The 20,020-nt window shown below is 36.1% G+C and overlaps 1 protein-coding gene and 1 long non-coding RNA gene across 3 annotated transcripts in view; one reads left to right on the forward strand and one right to left on the reverse strand.

Annotated features, from left to right (window-relative positions):
- MAPRE2 (microtubule associated protein RP/EB family member 2) overlaps nt 1–20,020 on the forward strand; it is a 199,917-nt gene that overhangs the window by 44,251 nt on the left and 135,646 nt on the right. For both annotated transcript variants that reach the window (XM_007487153.3, XM_056823880.1), the window contains exon 2: nt 12,396–12,457. Coding sequence is in view for 1 of the 2 variants with exons in the window: in XM_056823880.1 (XP_056679858.1) it covers nt 12,396–12,457 (62 nt within the window). In the remaining variant the exon portion in view is untranslated. The remainder of the gene's footprint in view (nt 1–12,395; nt 12,458–20,020) is intronic.
- Nucleotides 1–20,020, reverse strand: part of LOC103097920 (uncharacterized) — a 55,593-nt gene that overhangs the window by 12,852 nt on the left and 22,721 nt on the right. Inside the window, exon 2 of the long non-coding RNA XR_008917707.1 lies at nt 19,239–19,429. This is a non-coding gene — a long non-coding RNA (uncharacterized LOC103097920). The remainder of the gene's footprint in view (nt 1–19,238; nt 19,430–20,020) is intronic.

The raw sequence follows: 20,020 nt of genomic DNA on the forward strand, positions 1-20,020 counted from the left end.
TCAGTTTTGTGGATGTTATCAGGCTTTCACTGCTGCCACTGGGGAAAGACTCCATGCACATCAAGTGCATCACTTTAGCTCAGAGATCACTAATTGAAGCAGTGCTTGTTGGAGCAAAATCTACTTTAGAGCAATTCTGTTTAATGGGAAAGGACGATAGCCTCCTCTGTCCTCCTCTATCACCTCCCACTCCCCCACTTTGCTGCTCTCAAGCTGAAGAATAAAGTGCAATCTTAAAGTGATTCAGTAATATAAGATAACCAGAAAATGTAAAATATAGGCTACAGTAGACTCGTTAGTACCAAAGATAGCTTGTTTAGTGAATTCCCCAAAGGAAAACCTGGGTTCGTGTCCCAGCTGTGGTTTCTTCCTGGAAAAAGCAGGGAGCAGCTGTGGAAGCACTAACTGCCCCCTTTGTGAGAAGAAAAGCTTTAACCCCGTGTTGATCCAAAGTTATACCTGCTATAAATAAGCTTGGGGGGTGGGAAGGCACTTCATTATTAATAACCATCTATGTATATTTCTAATGACATCTTTGTTCTGTGCCAGTCAACTTAATTTAGAGCCAGTTTTAAAGCTATGTACCTGGGAGGCAAGTCTGCCAAAGAAATAATTTTAGAGCTAGAGAGAACAGAAGAACTGGGAAAAAAAATTCCAAATTCTCTTACCTCTCAATAGAGTGAGCTTCCCTGACTGCTGCTTCAGCTGGGAAAAGGTCACTTAACTCCTGAATTTATTCGGAGGGGGAACAAATAAATTGATACAATCATAACTTAAGAGAACTTGGTCAGATGGGTAGTCCCCAACACCTTTATCTTACAGGTGAGGAAACTGAGGATCAGAGAAGTTAATCAACATTGCTCAGGTTATTTTAGGTAAATACATAATTTTGACCCGCATCTTGTTCTCTTGGAACTTGGAACTCTAACTTTGTAGAATAGCTCTTACTTTTAATGTGAAAGACATTATTTTTGGTTTAAATGATAATAGTTAAAATAAGCAAGGGCAAAGACACAAAAGCAAAACCTTAGAAGAGACAACAAATTAGTTCATTATTGGTAAGTCGTATCTAACTTTCCAGAAACAGTTAAAGTAAAAAATAATCTCCAGTTTTGAAAGAACAACTTACTCTTTGTACTCTGGAAAGTTGGTTATTTCCTTCTTCAGTGGTTGGGGTGAAAAATGTGGGCGCTGACCTTTGCCATCTCTGAGTAACTACCAAGGAGGAACTTTGTTCTTTAAATAAGATGCAGAAAATGTAGGTCTCAGGAAGAGTAATTATGGAGCTTATAAGTGGGATATCAGACTTGATTAAGGCTGTTAAGAAGTAGTTGTTCAGTCATGTTCAACTCTTCCTGAATGAGATTCTCTTGGTAAAGATGCTGGAGTGGTTTGTCATTTCCTTTTCCAGGGGATTAAGGCAAACAGAAGTTAAATGACTTATCCAGGGTGTTCTAGCTTAGTGTCCAAAATTGGATTGTACTTTGGTTTTCCTGACTCTGAGTCCAGCACTCTCTACTGAGCCACCTAGCTTTCTCCAAAGCTCTAATCAGCTCATTTCTGGTTTTGAGGGTATTTCTCTTTTATCTGTCCTTTTAACTTTTGAAGTTCAATAGCTGATTGGAAAGGAAGATAGGCAAGAGCACAGGAAGGGAGACCAGAGGTGGTATTCCATAAGATCACAGGACTTGGTAGGGATCCTAGTTCACTTCTTGTCTAGTTCTCTCATCCTATAGTTACCAAAAATGAGGCTTAGAGAGGAAGTGTCTTGCTTAAGATTATATTACATCTAGAATTCAAATTCAGCTCTTCTGAGTTCAAATCCAGTCCTTTGTGATGCTTTTGAACAAAGTTTTCAAGATATGGGAGAAAAAGGCAAGGGTAAGAATTTTAGGAAGGGGAAGTTTTGGAAGAGCAGGATTGGGTTTATGCTTCCAAATGGGTGTGTATTCTCAAAAGAGAATAACAGACATAACTTTCTGATTTAGAGAAGTGGTTTAGTAACAGAATGATCATAGTCTGAATAAAATTGCTACTCCACTGTTGATCTTGATTAGAATGGATGTTGAAGAGTGACTAAGGGTTTTGAATGGGGGAGTGCCCAGATTTAACAAAGGCTGAGGAGAGGAAGGAATTTTGAGGACTTTTGTGTCCCTGTATGCTATCTTAAAACATCAATTGCATTTGACTTCCCAGATGACCCTTCCTTGCTTATTTCCCTAGCTTTGGCTTCCTTAAAATTGCTTATTCATTCATTTAATAATCATTTATTAAGTGTTTATTATTTACCAGATGCTATAGGGATACAAAGACAATGATGAAATAGTATTTGCCCTTGAGAAATTTTTATGGAGAAATAATAGTAACACCAATAAATTAATACAAAATACATGCACAAATATAAAGGTAGGGGATCCATTGATTACCCCATCCCACAAAAAAGTAATTACTTTTATTAGGGAAGAATGTTTTTTAAAATAAATTCTTACTTATTTTGTTGAATATTTTCCAATTATATAATTTTAAAATGTTTAATCATAAAAATTAAAAAGAAAAAGAAAGCCATTTCTGGAGCCAAGATGGGGAAGGTTAACTCTTAAGAAGACAATAGAAAGCCTGCTGTGGTAGATAACAACACAAGAATGGTCCTTTGGAAGGAGCAAGGGAATTCTAGAGAAAGCAGTGAGGGGGGAATGTGCTCCAGGCTGAGTTTAGCCACAGGCTAGTCTTGGCAAAGACATAGGAGATTAAATGTCATCTACAGGAAACAACTAGACCAGTTTGGTAGAGTGGGCAAAATAGAGTATAGTCAAGGACCTTCCTTTGCCCAGATTTCATTTTCCTTTGTTTATTTTTATTTATTTTGGTGTATGGTTAATTTAATTATTTTGGTGCATGGTTAATTTAATCTTTTAGAACCAGAACTGTTTTCATTTTTGTGTCCTTAGTGCCCTGAACATTAACTGGGTGCTTCTTAAACATTCATCAAATTAAATTGAACATCTTGAGACAGTAATGATTCATGATCATTTAAAGTTTCCCAAGTGTTTTCTATGTTACAATTCTATGAGGAAACAGTTGGGGGAAATGCACCATTAGGTATCAGGAGATCTAGGTGTGAAGACCACCTCTATTGTGTGACCTTGGCCAAGTCATCTTACTTTCCCTCCTTAATTTCCTGGTTTTAAAATGAGGAGGTAGTACTAGTTAACTTTTCAACTAAAAAAAAAAAATCTGTGGTCATAGGAAAAAAATGCTTATAGAATAAGCATTAGTTTTGTTTATTTACAGATGAGGAAACTGAGGTCCTGAGTTTAAGGACTTGCCCAGAGCCTCACAGTATGGTATTGTAGGAAAAACATTGAATTTAGTTAGAAAATTTGGGGTTGTAGTCTAGCCCTCTTAATGAATATTATCTATTTAACCTTAGGCAAAGTGACTTTACTTCCATTGATTCTGTTTCCTCATCTTTAAAATGGGGGAATTTGATTAGAGAATCTTCTAAAGTTCTTTTAGCTCAAAATCTATGATTCTTTGATGTTTCAGAATCAGTAATCTAATCTTGATTTACTCATTTCAGAAACATTGCATCCTTCCATACTACAGCTTCCTCTTTAAAATCTGAGCTGTATACATTTCTGGAAATGATGATGGAGTAGAAAGTAGACAATATTTCAGAGTGGACATGGGGTATCCACTATGTAACTTTTGCTTTATGAAATGGAATTAGAATGTAGATTCTATAATTGATAAAGTGGCTGAGAATTTCAGAACAAAAATAACCTCAAATATTATCTAATCTGGTCCTCTCATTTATGTCTCAGCTAGCAATTAAAGAAATTAGATTCAGAGAAATACAATGGCTATCCAAGGTCACATAGCTCAATAATGATTAGAACCTTGGTTTCCTTCCTTCTAATCCATTAAACCCCTGCCATCTATTCCATTAGTTCCATAATCACCATTCATTGAGGGTGGAGAGAGTTTTAATGGCAGGATAAAGTAAGATACTTTCTGTACTGAGTATATGCTCCATCTCTATACCAAAGCAACAATTTTTATTAAAAGCACATTATTAGCAATAATGGATATTAGACACCTTCTGATTTAATATTTTTCAATTTTATTTATTATTTTATTATTCAGCTCTGTCTTTTGAGGATGGTTTTTATAGCAGGCCTCTAATGAAAAGAATATCATTATACCTGCTTTATAAAGCATGTGGTGTTGATATTTTTTATACTGGTTCAATTACAAAAAAGACTTCAAAGTCCTCAGGGTAACAGACATTTGCCCTCTGCATACAAAGATTAGTGTGATTTATGTTGCATTTTCCTGCAAGAATTGCATCAGTTGACCCCAGAGATTTCCATCCCCCAAGAAAATTAATATATTTTTCAAGGCAGTGAGGATTGCAGTCCCAATAGAGACCATAGAGATCCAGAAACTGGAGAAAGGAAAATACCTTCCATTATGGAATAAGCACTTCCCAGGAATTCTGACTTTTTTCATACAGTGAGATCTGGTGAGAGTTTCCATTGCCTAATTTCTGTGTAGAAACAAGAGTTTGATATGTGAATCCCTCCTTCCAGCTGGAAAAGTAGAGCTGTGGGATATTTTCAGAGAGAAGGAAAAGGCAAATTGTATGTTGGCAACTCTCGATTATCTAAGAGCTCATTATCCAATTTATAGACTAACCAGTGTTTGCCATCATCCTTCTAAGCAATTCCTTACATATTTGCACCTCAGCTAGAAACTCTAGGTAAAAAAATATTGGATTTAGAGTTCAAGGGATTTTTATATCACCTCATTCAAACTTCTCAGTTAATACATTGGAAAAATGAATTTTAAAGTGTGTAAGTGGCTTAACCAGGGTCTGTGGTATCTTATCACACAAAATAGTAAGTGAAGGAGTTATGGACTTCCTATTTCAATTTGTTCTCTTTCCATATAAAATACTAAATTTAGTTGTTGTTTTTTTTTCAAATTGGTAGCCAGCCTTGTTTTTGAAAAAGGTATTTGGGGTCATAATTGACATTAGTGGGAAAAGTTTTTTGTTTTGTTTTAAATAATCTTGGAATGCTTACTTTTTTCATAACTAGTATAGTAGCTAGAATTCTGATCCTGTAGTCAAGAGACCTGAGTTCAAATCCCATCTAAGTTAATTTCTAGCTATGAAATCTAGGTTAATTCACCTTTCTGAGTCTCTTCATCATTGAAATTTCTCCTTTGCTGACCACCTGTATTACAGGCTCATCATGAGGAATATGATTTGCAAACATTAAAGCTCTATGCAAATGTGACTGATGGTTGTGGTTGTTTCTAGCTCCCTATAAACCATGACTAATTGAGAACTGTTTGTAAAGTAGGATAGATGAATATGAGTATTTCAGAGAGACTTGAATGAAATCATGTAGAGTGAAGACAGCACAACCAAGAGGAACTATATATACAATAATAAAACAACTCTACAAAGTCAAATTCTTAATGAATTGAAATAAACAATATTTATCCTTAAGACCTGAGAAGAAAACACATTTTCTTTCTTTCAGTAGAGAGGTATGGACTATAGATATGGAATACAGTACAAACTATTAGACTTAGTTGATGTATTTGTTGGCTTTGCTTAAATAATCAGCCTGGGTATGGCACCATCCTATCTACACAAGCAATGAGTCTACAGGTATGGCTTTTAATATGGTACATAGATCTCACTTCTCCCTCAGGGATGAGTAACTTTAATGTCTTCATGCCAACAGTTTCTACTAGTCATCATTGTAGCTCCTGAGCCTCCATTGGTGTGATTCCCATTTATAGAAATCTATCAATGGCTACATTTATTGCAGAAACCAATCTATTACACCACTGATTCTTAACCATGAAACTTTTACTAAGCCATAATGCAAGAGCTAGAACAATCATATTATTTATTCAGTAGACAATAAGATCACGAATAAAGTCTTAATAGTTCAAACCTGAGTTACACTTCCAACAGAATATAACTAGAGAGAGAGGACATAGAGAGAAACCTAGTAGGGATGTACCCAGGGCAGCTCACAACTCTGAATGGCAGATCTTATTGTCATAGGTCTCTTTAGAGAATAGTGTACACCACATAACAGCTGCTGGACAAAACAGCTTCTTTGATATTTATTCCCTTTGTTTTCCTCGCCATTCTTTTATTGAGCAAAGCCACTTTTCTATGACTTTCAATATGTTTAAGCAGTGACAAGCTCTTTTAAAACAAAGCCACTCTTGGAAGGAGGCTAAGAAAATGTTGTGCTCTTTGCTAGAGGACTGCCAAGATCCTCAGATCTGCTCTGGATCTTTTAGGAGCTTCTCTTTCTCAAGCTGTAACTAGTGATAGGGCCATGTAAGCCTCTCCAGCCTGTTCTTCAAATGTCAGGTTGTTTTCTGTCCCTTCAGGTCTTAGAAAAGCTCTATTTTAAATATAAAGTATCTCTTTCTTCCTCTGAAACCAGCAAAATATGATGCAGCTAAAGTCTCGAGAAATTTCCACTCTCTTGGGCTTTAGATGACTTTAGAAAGCCATTCTCTCTTTCTATAACTAGTCACCTCTCAGCAAAGCATTGTGTATCTCCCAATCAGCACTGTTTCCAGCAAAACAATAGAAAATCCTGTCACCTTTGATGAGTTTCTGTAGTCTCCCAGAAGCAGCTGTTCTCATTTCCTCTTGTATCTTCTATTCTTCATGCCTCTAGCACATAGATTCCTTTTCTTCTTTCTTGCTTTACCTAGTTTTCTCTTTCTTATCACTTTCTGACTTTTAATGTCAATACATGGGATTTTTCATCCATGTGGCTCATTTCCAATTTATGATATGAAATTCAAAGATTCCACCTTTCTGTCAGGAAAGACCCCAGCAGGTCATTTAATGATGTTTGCTTCAGTTCTGTTATCTGTAAGATGGGCTAGAAAAGAAAATGGCAAACCACTCTGGTATCTTTACTAAGAAAACTCATAATGAAGAGTTGGTCACAACTGAAATGTCTGGACAACAACTGCCTTCAGAAAGATCTTCTCAGAACATAGATATGAGGTGCTGTTTTCTCTGGTCCTCAGAGAAGTCTGAGTCTCCAACATTTTTTTTTTGAGATGCTATCTCCCCCCACACACACACACTTTTGCTGATTTTTTGGTATTCCTTACACAAATGCTATTTATTTGCCTCTTTCAGCAACCAAAATGTCCACATACAAAAAAGAATAACACCTTACAAGTTGTTTTTCTTTTTACATTCAGTGAAAGGAGGGGGACACCTGGGAATTAAGTGGAAATGATTATGTAAAATGAGAAGGCAACAAATAAAACTTTGAAATACTCTTTTTAAATATAAAAAAATAAAGGTTATTTTTATATATGAACAAACAAAGCTGAATAATGGAGTCAGGTCAGCTCTGCAGGAGGCTCACTGAAAAGTTAAGTACTTGGTCCTCCCCTAACTGAGAAAATAGACAGAAAATTGGAGTGAGCCCTGGGGCAGAGCCTACCAAGCTGAATAATAATGTTGGAGGATGAGTAATTCATATAGACCTCACCCCTCTGTCTATAATCAACCAGGCCCCAGGACTCCACTGCTTTTACCATGAGAAAGGATGAGACCAGCTTATTATCTACCATTCTGTTTCCTCCTTTATCTTCCGTACTATGAAGGGCAGGAAAATCTCCTTACTTATATAGCTTCCTTCCAAATCCTGGGCATATAAATTATATTTAATTTCTTTATGTACGTATCTTCTCCCACCATATTTTCTCCTCACCAACAGAATGTAAGTTCTTTGAGAGTAGGGACTAATTTTTGGTTTTGTATCCTTAGCACTGTATCTGCATCTATTCAGATTATATCAGATCAAGGGATCTAACAAGGTATTTTAAAATATTTTCATAACTTTGCTTATATCAAATTCATTTTCTTTTATGCATTTAAAAGCATTATTCTAAGAAAGAGGTCTTAAAGTTTTCACCAGATTGCCAGAGGAATCCCTGACACCAAAAAGGTTAAGAAACACAGAATATATGATATCTGGGGTCTCTTCAAAATCTAAAATTCTGGGATTCCATGGATGATACCTGATATGAAGGAAAGAATCCTGGGGGATATATTTAGTCATAATTAGCATATATTCAAGTTGCTCAGCAATGAGCATTACTAATGATTAACTCTATGATTTTTGAGCAAGTCATGTAATAATCTTTCTGCCTTTTTTTAAAAAGGAAATTTACTGAGTTCCTTTAAAGAAACATGACATAAATGAAGACAATTTCTTCTTCATTTTCCTCCACCATTATCTTTAATACTCACCCAATACTACAAAGAAAAAAGAAAATGTTTTTGACATTTTGTCAATACTCTATAATCTTTTTTGCCTCTAGGAAAACTTAAGGGGAAGTCACACTGTGATTTCCTCTTTGAAAGGAAAAAAAAATTGTTTAAAAGGGAAATCTGTAGCTTAAAGACTGGTGTAGGACATGAATGTTAAGTCCTTTTGTTCTACTCAATTGTTCCTTTCTAGTCATACTGCCCATTGGTCTGCAGTAAAAGATAATCAAAACTTGGAGCCAGGACTATTTATATATATCAGCTTATGTTTCTCTTTCTTTTCTTAGTCAAATTTCTTTTAAAAGCCCTCTACACTTAGATCCTCTACTTCCTCTTCTTTTATGTTCTTCTTAAAGAATCCTGTACAATCTGGCTTCTAATCTTTATCACTCAAATGAAACTACTCTCTCCAAAGTCACCAGTTATTTTTTAATTGTGAACTACAATGGCCTTTGTCCCTTATCTTTTTAAATGTCTCATCAGACATTATTGACTACCCTGACCTCCTGGATTGTCATGCATCTTTGAGTTTTCATGACATTATTTTATCCTTACTTGTCCTAACTGTATTACTATTTCTCAGTCTCCTTTGCTGGTTTATTATTCATATCATATCCACTATTAGTAGAAAGATACAGAGATAATAAGGTATTTAATAAGTATTTTGTGATCGACAATGTGCTAAATTCTCGTACTAAAATGTGTGTTCATTTGTTTCTTCCTCTATCTGTTTTTATTTTAATGCCATAGTCTTTGGGGGGAGTACTTCTAGAGTTAAAAATACAAGTAGACAAAATATTTAATGATTTCAAGGAGGTCAACATATAAAGGGGAGTTGGAAGATAGTTATGAGCCCATAATGTGTCTTAAAAATGGTTGGGGAGCAACAACCTCAAATTGGCTTACCTAGACACAAGGTGATTCCAGAGGCAGAATCTAATTTTCTGATCAGGAAGAAGTAGAGAAAATGAAACTACATGTCATGTATATCAGTGGTTTTAAACTCAAATGGAAACAGCAGCCATTGATCTGTAAGTAAGGACTCCTTTAGGCTGCTTATTGACTTATTTTTAAAATGTAATATTATCTATTTTTATTATTTTTATTTATTTTGTAAAATATTTATCAATTATATTTAAATCATAGGAGATTTCTTGATGGCATATCTGAAGCTCTAAGCAACAAAACTTTTAAGTTAACAGACTTAGAATTTATAAACTTAAAGCAACTCTTTTCCCATGAAACTATGGAATAATAATAAAGTCATCAGTACTTGGGTTCAAATCATGCTCTGCCTATATGCCATATTATCTATTTTATCATATTTTATAAAATATTTCTCAATTACATTTAAATCTCAGGAGAACTAACTCTGATCAATAAAACTTTTAAGAAGTTAACAGTTTTCGGTAATAAAATTCATAAACTTAAAGGAGCTCTTTTCCCATTAAACCTTACAGAATAGTGGAGAAAGGGTTCCAATCCTTCCTCTGCTCTTTACCACCTTTAAAATTTTAGGCAAGTTATTTTCACTTTCTGTGGACTTCATTTTCCTCATCTCAAAAAATGAGAGGATTGAACTAAATGGCCACTAGGGGCCCTTCTAGCTCCAAGTCCTGTGCTCCATTTCTCTGCATCTTATTCCTCCCATAATTTCTTCTCTTTCTTTGAGGATTCTGGAGATAAAATGTGAAGCCCAGAAATCAGTGAAAACGTTAGAGGGAGGAATGATCTACCGATCTCTTTACTTCAAGCCTCTCCCCACTCCAAGCTGTCTTCCACTCAGCTGCCAAAAATGATTTTCCTAAAGCACAGGCCTGGCCTGGTTATTCTACTAACTCAGCTCCAGTGACCTTTTATTATTGTTATTAAAAGCAACAAATATATTTACCAGAGCATTTCAAGATTTTCAAAAGGCTTGATAAATTACTTCATTTTACCTATAGAACAGTCACCTAGTAAATAACTTTTTATTATCTCTAGTTTACATATAAGGAGTCTGAGGCTGAGAGAGAGGTGACTTCCCTTCTCCTAGTCAAATATCAAGGACTCCAATTGGATTTTCCTGATTTCAGTACATCAGTCACCTCAACTATAAGAAGAAATATCATTGTGATGCAGAGCGAGAGGAGCAGAACCAGGAGAACATTGTACACAGAGACAAACACACTGTGGTATCATCGAACGTAATGGACTTCTCCATTGGTGGTGGTGTAATGTCCCTGAACAACTTGCAGGGACCCAGGAGAATAAAACACCATTCATAAGCAAAGGATAAACTATGGGAGTGGAAACACCGAGAAAAAAGCAACTGCCTGAATACAGAGGTTGAGGGGACATGACAGAGGATAGACTCTAAATGAACACTCTAATGCAAATACTATCAACAAAGCAATGGGTTCAAATCAAGAAAACATCTAATGCCCAGTGGACTTACGCGTCGGCTATGGGGGGGGGGGGAAGGAAAAGAAAATGATCTATGTCTTTAACGAATAATGCTTGGAAATGATCAAATAAAATATATTAAAAAAAATTAAAAAAAAAAAAGAAATATCATTGTTTGACATTTTAAGGTCTTCACAACCTAAACCTTCCCCCTTTTTTTTCTCTATAGAAACATTTCCCCTTTTGGCACATGTTACAATCTGGCTAAACTGGCCTTTTCCTTATCCACAGTTTTTATACTTATGGACTGTATTGGACCTTATCTTATGCTTGGAGAGAGAGACAGACAGACAGACAGACACACACACACACACAGAGGCAGACAGACAGACAGAGAGACAGACAGAGAGAGAGAATGAGGGAGGGAGGGAGGAAGAGAAGGAAGGAAGGAAGGAAGGAAGGAAGGAAGGAAGGAAGGAAGGAAGGGAGGAAGGGAGGAAGGGAGGAAGGGAGGAAGGAAGGAAGGAAGGAAGGAAGGAAGGAAGGAAGGAAGATCCCTCCAATTTGGAACTAAGCCAAAAGGCTATAAAACAATACATACTCTCTGAACCAGTGACATCACTACTTGGTCTGTATCCCAAAGAGATCTATAAAAAGGGGAAAGGACCCACCTGTTAAAAATATTTATAGTTGCTCTCTTTGTGGTGGCAAAGACTTCAAAACTAAAGGAATGTCTTTAATTGAGAAATGGCTGACCAATTGTGGTAATGATGATAATGTGGAATATTAGGTACTGTAAGAAATAATGATAAGGGTGATTTCAGAAAAAGCTGGAAAGACCTACATAAACTATTGTGGAGTGAAATAAGCAGAACCAGGAGAACATTGTACATAGTAACAGCAATATTGTGAAATGATCAAATGTGATACTTAGGTATTATCCGCAATACAATGATCCAGGACAATTCTTAGGGATTTATGACAAAGAATGCTATCCACCCCCTAAGAGAGAACTGTTTGAATCAGAATGCAGATCAAAACATGATTTTTCACTTTGAGTTCTTACTTTGTGGCTTTGGTTTTATATGGAATATTCTTTTATAAAAATGAACAATAGGGTTGATTAACTGAAATTGTATATAATTTGTCATCCTCTGGTATAGTTTGGTCTGGAAAAATACTGTTCTTATTGATATTGTGATCCTGGGGTCAACATTCTTCTTGTTATTGAAAAAAAAGAATGAGATTTTTGGTAGTCAACATTTTCCATTTTATATAAGGCATTTGGGACCATATTAGAAGTACTGCCTTTTTATTAGTCTCTGATAAAACATCACTGGTAGCCTAACAGAGGTCTCATTAGAGAGGAGATAAAAGTACAAATTAAATTCATTAGGGGCAAAAGAAAACTAGATTGCAATTGACAAATAACTAAGAATATATTAACTCCTAATGGCCTGGAGGTCCATCCAATATCTAGGATTAATTAAACACTGGGCTACTGTATTTGCAACTGAATTAGTGTATTGTCACTTACATCTCTAGTTTCCTTGTCATTGCTGCTAACACCCTGTCCACCATAACATGACTTTGTTTTCCCCCATGTTCTTATTGTACTAAAATGTGTATTCTCTTGTTCTTTCTCCCTCTCTCTCTGTTTTTATTCCAGTGCCACATTCCTCAGAGGAGTACTTCATTTCAACAACCAGGGAACGAGCCTGGATGCTTAAGGTAAGATCCACATACACGCTATAGATAAGAATCCAGGGGTGGGCTGGTAAATTTTAACATTTAGCTCATGGAAAAACAATACACACATGACACACCTTTAAGTTTAATTTGCATTATCAATATTTCCTTCATCACTTTCTTAATAAGGGCAAAGAGATACCCAGTGGGTAGAGCTCCAGGCCTGGAATCAGAGAGACCTGGGTTCAAATGTGACCTTAGATATTTAATATCTGTATTACTCTGAGAAAGTCCCTTAACCTCTGTCTGTTTCTTTATCTGTAAATTAAGAATAATAATAGCACCTACCTGCCAGGGATGTTAGGAGTATCAAGTGAAATAATAATTATAAAGTGCTTAGCATAGTAGCTGGTATGTAACAAGTACTATATAAATGTTTATTATTATTGTCGTTATTGTTTTCACATTTTTAGTGAGTAAGGAAATAATAACTTATACTACATTATCTACGTATACCACATCATCTCACAAGACCAAAACGGAAGATCAAATGAAATAATAATTATAAAGTGCTTGGCACAATGCTTGACACATAGTAAGCGCCATATAAATGTTAGCTAGTCATCATAGTAGTAAACAATCCATAAAGCAAAATAATCAAGCTCTGGTTTGTAGCATTTGCTGATTTGTAAGATGTAAATGTTCACCCTGAAAATTTAATAATAGGTTTTTAAGTCCCAGTCCCAACTGACTCCACCATACTCCTGACCTTATTCATATATTTGCTATCAATTTTTTAAGGATGAACAGAATGGAATGCCTGTAACTTTTTTAAAAAGTCAGTTGTTACAGGGAAAGTCAGTGGCAATATAAATATCTATCAGAAAATTATTTTTCAATTAAGGAAATTCTTCAATGACTTTATCTATGGCTAGCTAGCAGCATTGATGACCATCAGGTCTTTCTTAGCCATTTAAAGTTATTTGGTATTAGCCAGTAAGCTCCTTGAGTACAGGGATTAATTCATATGCCCTTATGTCTCTAGCCTGGCAAATAAGAAATCTTTAATAAATGTTTGTTGAATGACTGAATAAAACTGGGAATACTAAATAGGGACTCAAGAGGAGGAAGATGATTTCTTATGTCTTTAAACCACTGAGAACTAAAGAAAAAAATTTAAAGTTCATTTTTTTTTGCATTTGATATTTATCTTATAGACATGGTTGTGCTCTTGACCATCAGTTCTTTCTTATTGGCACATTAATATTCTCTCTACCGATTCCTTTAAGGCTCATTTGTAGGAAGGCAGAAAATGAGGAAACTATGAGCCTGAGCTCCACCAGATGGCAACATTTAAAAAGCCATTTGAAGTGTGTATTTGTAAACTGATGAGCTAATCATTCTACGCAGAATCTTGTCCAACTCTTCAAACGTTCCCCCAAATTATCATGGTTGTTTTGCTTCATCTTCCCCAACCCCCATCACCTTGTAGCATTCCAGATTTTAATAAAGAATGTTACTCATTATATATAGCAACAGAAATATTGTTTGAAGAATAACTTGTGTATGGCCACCTCTGGCAGAACATCTGATATATAGAAACAAGGAAGACATAATTTTATATATACTCTTTTTTTTTTTTTTTGGTCAGATGATACTTTCTCCAATGCGGGGAAGGGGAGGAAGGAAAAGAGGGCTGGAGTTAGCTGGCAATTTCATTTCTTTATTTCTTTATTTTAATTTTTTGCCATGGTTACATGATTCTTGTTGTCTCCTTCCCCTCTTTTCTCCCCCCTCCTGGAGTTGACAAACAGTATCACTGGGGTTTCCATGTATTATCACTCAAAATCTATTTCTATATTATTAATTTTTGTAAATGAATAATCTTTTAAAACCAAAACCCCCATTCATATACCCATGTAAACAAATGATAAATCATATAGTTTCTTCTGAATTTCTACTCCCATAGTTCTTTCTCTAGTTGTGGATATTAGCTGGGAGTTTTAATATATCAAGCAAATAAATAAATAAATTTAAAGTAAAAAATTGGAGAATGATATTTTTAACTTTGAAAAAGGAAATATAGCCATATCCTCTATATGAGTTAATACTATCTAAATGTTGTTGCTGAACTATTGAAGACACAAATCAAAATAAAGATGACTGGGTGTTTCTCTATCATTATGATAAATGTGCTGACTTTATATTGATTTTTTTTCCTGTTAAAAATTCCATTCAAAGGGGTGGTGAAAAAGGCTCTGAAAATTGTGTCTTCACAAAGTAGGGCAATGTTTTGTGATATTGTTTTGTTTCTAAATACAGAAATTATGAGGTGCTTGAGGGGAAAAAATGATGCTTTTTGCTCTCAGTGTCTAGCATATAGGAAATTCTTAATAAATGCTTGTTCACTAAATCTCACATGCTCTACAAGAATTTGGCCCAGTTTTGTTGTTTCTAAAAGGAGATGAAGCATACCTTGTAAATGGATGGTGTAAAAACCTCTCCCTTTTTTATTATTATATTATTGTTATTTATTTATTTTATTAGTATTATAGGTTCTCTCAGTGTGGGAACATAGCACAGATGAGAATGGATCTAGGTGCCAAGAGAGGCTACATCCTAAAAAGCCTGGAATAGGTTTTGGGGAAACCTGTATGAGAGCAGAAGAGTCATAGAGAAAGTCTAAATGAATTTGAGTAGAGATAAAAGAGGGCCCACCCAAGCTCATGGTTGTAGGATAGGAATAAAGACTGGACCTGTGATCTCATTGGTCCTGGGAACTGCTGAGGGAGGAAATTCCTTCCACCTGATCCTGTCTGCACCTTCTCTGCAAATGATAGAATTAGAGCTGACTAAACATAGAGAGGCTGTGACTTGCCTATGGTCATGCGTGTCAGGATGCGTCAGAGATGGATTAGGAGTCTAGATCTTCCTGGTTTCAAGGTCAGCTCTCTTTCCCTCCAACATGCTGCCCCTGAAACAGCACCATTTAGTGGAAAGATCTTGGGCTTCTGAGCCAGAACTGGTATTCACATATATTTGTTGTCGTTCAGTCATTTCAGTTGTGTCCATCTCTTTGTGATACCAGTTGGCAAAAGATACTAGAGTAAGTTGGCCATTTCCTTCTTCAGTTCATTTTACAGATGAGGAAACTGAGGTAAACAGGGTTCAGTGACTTGCACAGGATCCCACAGCTAGGAAGTATGTGAGATACATTTGAACTCAAATCTTCCTGACTTCAGGCTGGGCACTTTATTCATTTGTACCACCTACCTGCCATTGACAAGTAAAGGCAATCAGTAGATAAAAATCAAGGACCCAGATATTGTACCGATTATCCTTCTTCTATGCTTTGGGGAACTTTATTTAAATGAAATGAGAAAGAATATTCAAATGAGGTTCTAATTATTGCTAAGTTGTTTTGTAGCTTGAGTTATGAGATAAACATTTTTAAGTTAAATAAAAGACATTGAAGAATCTCAACTGAAGTGACCTCCCCTAATTCATCTCCCTCCTCTTCACTTCCTATTGCATTGGAGGTTACTTTATTTAAGCCTCATAGGAAGGAATAGGATCTATTAATTTCCTGGAATGGACTATCCCATCATCATGGGGGTGGTGGGGTTCCTGTCCTGGGATTGCTGGCCAGATCTGTTTTCTGCTATTGTGGGTAATGTCCCTGTATTTATGTTAATTGTATTTTTATCATAATCCTAAATTATATTTAATTCCATAGATACAGCATTGGGAAATAAAGATTACAAAAATGTCAAAGACATGTTTTCAGAATGTTTGCAATCCACCAAGGGAAACATGCCTATGAATAAATAGAAAACAAAATGAAATCTTTTAAATCTTTAAGCAAAGTCAAATAAGGTGCTCTTAGAGGTCCAAGAAGGGAGAAATCATATCTGGGAAGAAGTATAATTGATGTCTTTAGGAGCTCAGACACATAAAAGAAATTCCTATTTCCTGAATATGTGTTCTAAGTATTTCACAGCTGTTTTATATATAATGAACTTTATAAAAGCCTATGGCATAGTGGGTAGGAAGTAATCCAGTGAGTGCTGGGCTTGGAATGAGGAAGACCTGTGTTCCTGTTTCGCCTTAGTTACTTACTATCTGTAACCCTAGGCAAGTTTTTTCAATACCTTTTAAAAAATCCCTTACCTTCTGCATTAAGAGTCAATACTGGGTTTTGGTTCCAAGGCAAAAAGAACAGTAAGGGCTAGGCAATTTGGGGGTTAAGTGGCTTACCCAGGGTCCCTCAGCTGGGAAGTGTCTGAGGCTAGATTTGAAACTAGGATCTCCCATCTCAAAGCCTGGCTCTACATTCACTGAGCCCCCAGCTGCCCCTACTTAATGCCTTTCAGTTTCTGCATCTGTCAGATGAGCCCAATCATAGTATATATATTAAACCTCACAAGGATGTTATAAGGGTAGAATATGACAAATGTAAAGCAATTTTCAAACCTTAAAGCACTGTGTAATTGTTGCATTATTAATCTATGTCTTATAAGAAGTACAATTCCAAGGGGTGAAGGTTAGGAGGGAGGGCAACCCAGGTGTAGGGAAGTGTAAAGGTCAACAGGCTGGAGATGGAATGGTGTCCAGGGAACAGCTAGTAGGCAAGTTTGACTGGAACAGAGTAAATAAAGGGGAGAAATAAGACTGGAAAGGTAGGTGGGAGCCAGATGATTAATAATAGCTGACAGTTATATAGGACTCTAAGGTTTTCAAAATGTATTTATATACATTATTTCATTTTTATCATCTATGATGTTAAATTCAACCTCAAGACTTAGTCTTTTGGATTCTTTTATGTGGATGCTCAGTAGGTGAATTACTTGTTAATGGGAAAACAGTTTTCCACCTCTCTCAGCTCCCTAGAAAGATGTTTCTGTGGATTTCTAGCATAATAAAGTTGATAAAGGTTCTAGGTTATATCCTAAGGAGTAATAATAGTTGGGGATTATTTGAAAGGAAGTTTCCTTCATAAGCATTCTATTATTCTTAGATTGCCTCAGGTAGTGTGAATTTTTTTTCTATTTTGGATTGCAAAGTTTCTTTTAGTTCAGGATTTTTGTTTTGGTCAGTTTTTTTTTTTTTATTTGTTTCCAACTCTTAGTAACGTGGTTTGAAGTTTTCTTGGCAGAGATACTTGAAGTAGTTTGCCATTTCTCCTTCAGCTCATTTTACAGATGAGAAACCAAGGCAAACAGAGTTAAGTGACTTGTCCAAGGTCATATAACTAGTAAGTATCTGGGGTCAGATTTGAAGGAAGTTGAACTTGGGATTATACTTGCTAACACTCGAATGAAAATACTCTACACTTATTATTGGTATCTCAAATGAATTTATTATGTATGTAATTATTTTAATAAGTGTAGAAGGAATGAATAGACCTAGATTTGGGCCATACCAGTATCCAAAAATGGCTCTGTGTCCTGGGCAGGTTGAGAAGCAACTTGATATTGTGGAAAAAGCTCCATACTTGGAATTAAAACCACCTGAGTTAATTCATACCTCAACTACTTACTATTTCTGTGGCCCAGTATGAGTCATTTCACCTCCTTTGAAGTTAAGTTTCCTCATTGGTAAAATGTGAATTTTTACTCAATATTAAAAGTTTCCTTTAGTTCTCACTCTATGATTCCATGGTCCTAAGCTACCTAAAATTATATAGGCTCTTAGCTAAAAAAAGCTCTTAGCTTTCATCCACCTCAGTCCCTACATATTATAGATGAGAAAACCAAAGCACAAGTGTCATTCTCAAAGTCACAAAAATTACCAGCACAACCAAGGCCTGGTTCTTTTGTCTCATATGTTTGTAAGTTCTATTTTCCTTCCTTCCTTCCTTCCTTCCTTCCTTCCTTCCTTCCTTCCTTCCTTCCTTCCTTCCTTCCTTCCTTCCTTCCTTCCTTCCTTCCTTCCTTCCTTCCTTCCTTCCTTCCTTCCTTCCTTCCTTCCTTCCTTCCTTCCTTCCTTCCTTCCTTCCTTCCTTCCTTCCTTCCTTCCTTCCTTCCTTCTTCCTGCCTGCCTGCCTGCCTGCCTGCCTGCCTGCCTCATGTCAAATGGTATAACAATATATACCTTCCATTCCTCACACTAGTGCTCAAAAGTTAAAAACAGTAATTAAAGATACTTGTGGTATCATTGGCCTTTCATACATTATTTGGTTGCTGCTTCTTCATATCTGAAAAGTTGTTAGCCCCTCTTCTAGTCATTGAAGTCCAGTGGCAAGATGATAATCAAGACTGGTGATAGCTCAGGATGCAGTGGAGGGCTTTGGCTTCTTCAGCATTTAATCAAACTAAGAATTCCACAGCACCTGCTTTTACTGTCTTCATGACCATTGGAATAAATTGTTCTCATCTTCCCCTTCCATTCTTGGGGTAGACAACAGCCTAATTCACTAAGGTTGGTTATTCTCAACCAGTTAGCCATGGGATAGACAGAGCACTCATGGAAGACTAGTATCTCTGGGGTGAAGGATGAGCTCTTTTCAAGGGTACTTTCCTGATGTTCACTTGCCACCCAACTCTTACCTATAGCTCCAAGAAGCTGTAGCATGCCCATTGGCCACATCCTGGTAAACCATCTTCTGTCTGTCTGTCTGTCTCCCTCCCCCGCCCCCGCCCCAACACACATACACACATATACTATGTATATGATGTATATGCATATATGATAGTGGGATATCTTCGAAGTTAGGAAGACCTGGGTTTGTATCCAGTCTCTGCCAGATACAGTTTGACTAAAACTAAGTCAGATTCAAGTAAATGACTGAACAACAATAACAGAAAACCAAGACTATAGTTACCAAGGAGTTGATGATCTGCATTGGTAGGGGGAGTTTGCATATCATGTGTTCCCAATAGATATTCTTTAAGCAGAGGCTGGATAACCACTTATTGGATGTATTCTTCTTGGATCTTTTTTTTCCTTGTGGTTAGAATAGATTGCTTCCAAGGTTGCTTCCAACTCTCAAATTCTCTGATATTGTGCATAGGTCTGGAACAAAATAAATAAGCGAGTTGTGTATGTACAGATACATTTGTAACATTACCATTTCAGAGTCTCTATTAAATTATATATTTTAAAAGGCCACAAAACTTAATTTTGTCTTCATTTTTTTTGAATTATTAAGATAAGCTCTGTGAATCTACTAATAATGTTAAATATTATTGAGGTTGAGAAATTAAGACAACCACTCAATCTGTTTGTAGGGAAGACATCAATAAGTGACCTCTGTTATTTCTTTTTATGATAAAGTATTTGGTGCACCAACATCTTGCTCTTTCTTCTAAAAACATTGCTATAAAGGTCAAATGACTAGACTGGGAGTTAGCTGCTTACCATATAATGAGTTTGATATTTGCTTGGGGATTGTAACCTCATTCACATAGGGGCCCTCACTGATGGAGTAAGTTTTATGAAAGCAGTATGCTAGGGCAGACCTAAAAGAACAATTTTCTTGCTGCAGTGCTTTTAGCAGTGATATGGAGCTATTTGATGCTATTTGCCTCTTGCTTTTATAATCCCTCCCAACTTAAATCATTGGTAACATAGATCTGCAATATCCATTAAATCGCTAAAGAGGCT

This window comes from Monodelphis domestica, chromosome 3, assembly GCF_027887165.1.
Source record: "Monodelphis domestica isolate mMonDom1 chromosome 3, mMonDom1.pri, whole genome shotgun sequence".
Lineage (NCBI taxonomy): Eukaryota > Metazoa > Chordata > Mammalia > Didelphimorphia > Didelphidae > Monodelphis > Monodelphis domestica.